The sequence below is a fragment of the Halyomorpha halys genome, unplaced genomic scaffold, assembly GCF_000696795.3.
Source record: "Halyomorpha halys isolate HHAL.00 unplaced genomic scaffold, Hhal_1.1 Scaffold953.1, whole genome shotgun sequence".
In the NCBI taxonomy this organism is placed as follows: Eukaryota; Metazoa; Arthropoda; class Insecta; order Hemiptera; family Pentatomidae; genus Halyomorpha; species Halyomorpha halys.
In genome coordinates this window covers 144,609-148,729 of record NW_027110139.1, presented here as the reverse complement: position 1 = coordinate 148,729, position 4,121 = coordinate 144,609, and the positions used below count along the sequence as shown (strand labels likewise).

At 29.2% G+C, this 4,121-nt stretch overlaps 1 protein-coding gene across 1 annotated transcript in view; it reads left to right on the top strand.

Moving 5' to 3' along the window:
- kibra (WW and C2 domain containing protein kibra) overlaps positions 1 to 4,121 on the top strand; it is a 33,800-nt gene that overhangs the window by 24,234 nt on the left and 5,445 nt on the right. Inside the window, exons 16-17 of the mRNA XM_014431234.3 lie at positions 1,086 to 1,415; positions 2,143 to 2,264. Of these exons, the coding sequence (XP_014286720.1) occupies positions 1,086 to 1,415; positions 2,143 to 2,264 (452 nt within the window). The remainder of the gene's footprint in view (positions 1 to 1,085; positions 1,416 to 2,142; positions 2,265 to 4,121) is intronic.

Sequence of the window (4,121 nt, the reverse complement as noted above, 5' to 3'; positions counted from 1 at the left end):
ATATGAATATGAATAACATTAATAACTTATATGTGAAATAAGATGATTTTTTGTTATCTCCTTATATCCAGCCATCTTCAATTCCTTAAATATTTGGAATTCTACTTAAATTTCCCATGTCTAAAAAAGAAATATGCTGGGAAAATAGCCAGTTTTTTTTAGTTCTTTATCTAATAATTTATTTTTTCCAATAGTACTTAACAAGTGTATAAAATATTTATAAGAGATTTGTTGTTGGAGCTATCACTTACCATCTTTAAATCCAAGGAAGCTTGGTAATACCTCCTTCCACTAACTTTCATTTCCTCTCAACCTTGTCACTCTTCCTCATTCTTATATATGTTCGGCCTCGTCTGACACGACTTGTTCAGTTTGTCACTAAGTGAATCAGAGATGCTATGGCATTGTAACATAGCATATTATCTCCCAACTATTCAAGCTCCATCATTGTGTGTATTAGGTTATCTTAGGTTTCTCTCAAACCAAGCCTTTCAGCCACATCCCTCAAGCTGACACTGTAATTCAGTCAGTTTGTTGTGAGAGAATCCTTAAGTACTCCAGTTTCAAGAATATCCTGGTTTAAATTTCAACCTACTTACATTTGTCTTGTAAGTTGACAAGTTTCCCCTGATTAATTTTATTACCATAACTATGATTATGAGTAATAGTAATATTCCTAATCTGCACAAATTTTACTCACAACAGTCAAAAATTACTGAAAAAGCAATCAATCATTCAACTATAGATATATTTTATAACACTTCCCCATGTTTAATTTTATTTATTAAACTTAAAAAGACCAGAACATTTGAAGTTTCCGTGATTAAACCTTGTCAAATCAAAAGCCGAGTGTTGTGTAACTGAACATTGAAATCATGTATTTTGCTTATTGCTTAAAAACTGTCCAAATATTTCCTTCTTTAATATTCTAAATTTTTATGATATATATTTAATGTTATGATGGGAGACAGTTTAGTATTTCAAATAAAAACTGAAATCAGTCAAAAGATATAGGTGAAGTTTACTGACTTTAAACGTATATAATTACATTTTAGTTTGAACAATAATTAATTTTTTTGTTGCAGTTAAATCGGAGTGATAGCGATAGCTCAATGCCTTTGTACAGGCGGAATCAGTGTGCATTTCAAAGAGGTTCAATTGAAAGGAGATCTTTACGGTGGAGAAGTGGTAGGACTAATCCACCTACACATTCTTCACATGTTATTGTTCCTAGAACATCACTTGATCTAGAATTGGATTTACGAGCACAGCATACAAGATTGCATGCTTTACAAGATGATCTGAATAGGCTTCGAGAATTGAAGTCTAGGCTTGAAGCAGCTAAAGAAAAAGGAGATGTTGAAATGGCTGCATGGGTTATGGAGGATTCTCAATTTCAAAATCTTGTTGCTCAGGTTCGTTATTTATTTATCTTCCTTAATTATTTGGATACTCAATTAAGTGTTAATAAAATATCCTGAGAAGGAAATTTAAACTTTTTTTTTAAGTAAGTTCTATAAATCCTAAAATATTTATAGGATAATTATCTATTTTTTTAAATTAATGATAATCCATTTAATTTTATTTAGATTATTTGTACCCAAAACACCAAATTTTATGTCTTGGTTAGGTACCTTTAATTTTCTGTAATGGGAATCCTATGGTTACTAGATTTGTAACATTTCAGTAGTACCTCAATAATTGTGAACAATTGTTGACAAAGGGTTATCTAGACTAAAGAATCATCCGGTTAACAGCGTAGGTAGTGTGTTAAGATTTCCTCTTGGCAAATTTATTTATTCAAAAATGTTTTAGTTCAAATGTTTAGTTAAAAAAAACAATGTACTTAGTTAAATATGTTGATATCTACATTATCTATTTTTTGCTCTCTTTTACCTGTATATGAAATCCACAAGGTGTTTCAAGTGGAAATATCAGGATTTGAGGGAGTGATAGTTTACCAAAAGTATAGTTCAATGTCACCAACCGCACCTATATCTCTTATTTTTTGTTAACTTGATATAGGAAAATGAACAATTATGTTCAATTCTGTTTTTATTCTAGTAATGAGGAAAGAAATCATGGTATTTATAAAGTATATAGTCCTTGTTCTATGTTTCATAGGTAGTTAATTTTTTTTAGGTTGATGAGAAAAGCCCAGATGATAAAAAGGTTGAAAAGTTATTGAAGAAAACATTCAAGGAAATTTATAAACTTCGGAAGAGTAAAGCTGGAAAAGGAAAGCCTGACCTAATTTCATTCAAGTAAGTATCTTGTTCTACTAACTGTTCCTTTGTTTGTCACACAATTGAATTTTAGTTAGTTTAGTGAACAGAAATTATGAGATGTATTGTAAAAAATTACACAATTCAGTACCAGTTATGATTTTATAAATCTTAAGTTACAAAAAAGTATGTATAAAGAAAGTAGAGAAAAAGGTATTATTATAATTGAAAATAAAATAAATGACATGTAGGTCATTAATAGGTTCCCATGTGTGTGTTTTGAAAATATAGCTAACTACTAGCTATTTTATTCTGTGTTTTAACTGTAAGATATTTTAAATAAGTTAAAAACTCAGATGGTATTCCAAGTATTACAAATTACTACTATTCCTACACTTTCATATCCATAAGCACTGTTTTGAACATTTATAGAAGTTATCAGTATGGAGTAAATTGAATATAACTAAATTCTTTACAAAGCAACCTAAATTAACAAAAGTCCATGTGAACTAATTAAAGTTTAGGAAAGGCTGGCCTATATGTAGATTATATTAAATTTTTGATGTAATAAAAATATATTCTGTAGCACAACCATTGTGCCACCCTTAACCCTTCATGGGTTATAGCGGTACAGATTTCAATTTTTTTTTATTGCATTGAAAATGAAACTTTGGTTTTGTAAATTTTACCCATTACAACATGGTAATGTTAGAGTTAGACTTGACTTTTTTTCCTAGTTAACTGGTATAATTTATTAAGATTTTTTTGTTATTTAAAATTTTAACTTATTTTTTTTTTCAAATTGTGACTCACTTATAAACCTTCTTAAGCACTCAAGTTTTGTGTATCACAAAAATAAATTACTTAAGTTTTTTTCCTAGAGTTTATATTTTTTCACAGGACTGTATATCTCATGTGTAGGTTAAGTGAAAGTAAAAATCTTTAAACCAAGATTCTTATTGGTGGAATCTCAATCCATTTAAAAACCTGTACTGCTCACTCACTCTTTCTGTTATGCAGAAAAAAACTGATATGAAATGTTAAAAAATATCTTATGTAACTATAAAAGTGAATTAAATGATAAGTAATACTCAAGTAAAAGATAAAAAGTTAAGGGTAGGTGGAACTGAGCAGGTGTGCCTTGTGAAAAGTGAGGGATGATTTGTGTCAATTCTTTAGCCAAGCTAATGATTGTAAGATTGTAATTATTTCAGTAAATTTTAATTTTACAATAGAACAGTGAGTTATTTTAATTTTTCTTGTTTCAAGTTTTGTTTAGGTCTGAATTACTTATTAAAAGGTGTTAAAGGTAGCCCCTACCCTAGAAATGTCTAAATATGTGTGTCTACTGGTTCATTTGGGTTTAAACTTAAAATTTTATCTCTGAAATCTTTACCATCTACATTTGAAAATAAGGTATTACTTGAAATATATGGTCTTTCGAAAGATTTAAAAAAAATTCTGTGAGAAAATAGGGAGTTATATTCTTCAAAATTGTGGAACCTACAGATACCGTTGATTTTTATAGCAATTGCAATACACATGTAATTACGAGTGATTCCCTAAAGTAGGTTAGTGATATTTCAATCCAAGAGGTTCATGATTAAATTTAATTTTTGTTAATTTTAGTTTCAACAGGATATGGTGGAGGGAGTTATACTAACAACCATCTTTAATTGAATTGGCAATATAGTCCCTGCCTTTTAATTTATTAAATGTTAGTTTATTTTGAGGAGAAGATGGTTGGGGGTGCGGTCAATGAAACACAAATAAGTATGACTAACTTATTTTAATGTGCCGACGTTTCGGCTAGAGTTTCTAGCCTTCTTCAGGGCTAAAAAACAAAACAAGATAACAACCATAAGATAATAACTACAGTAAGTATAGAAATATAAA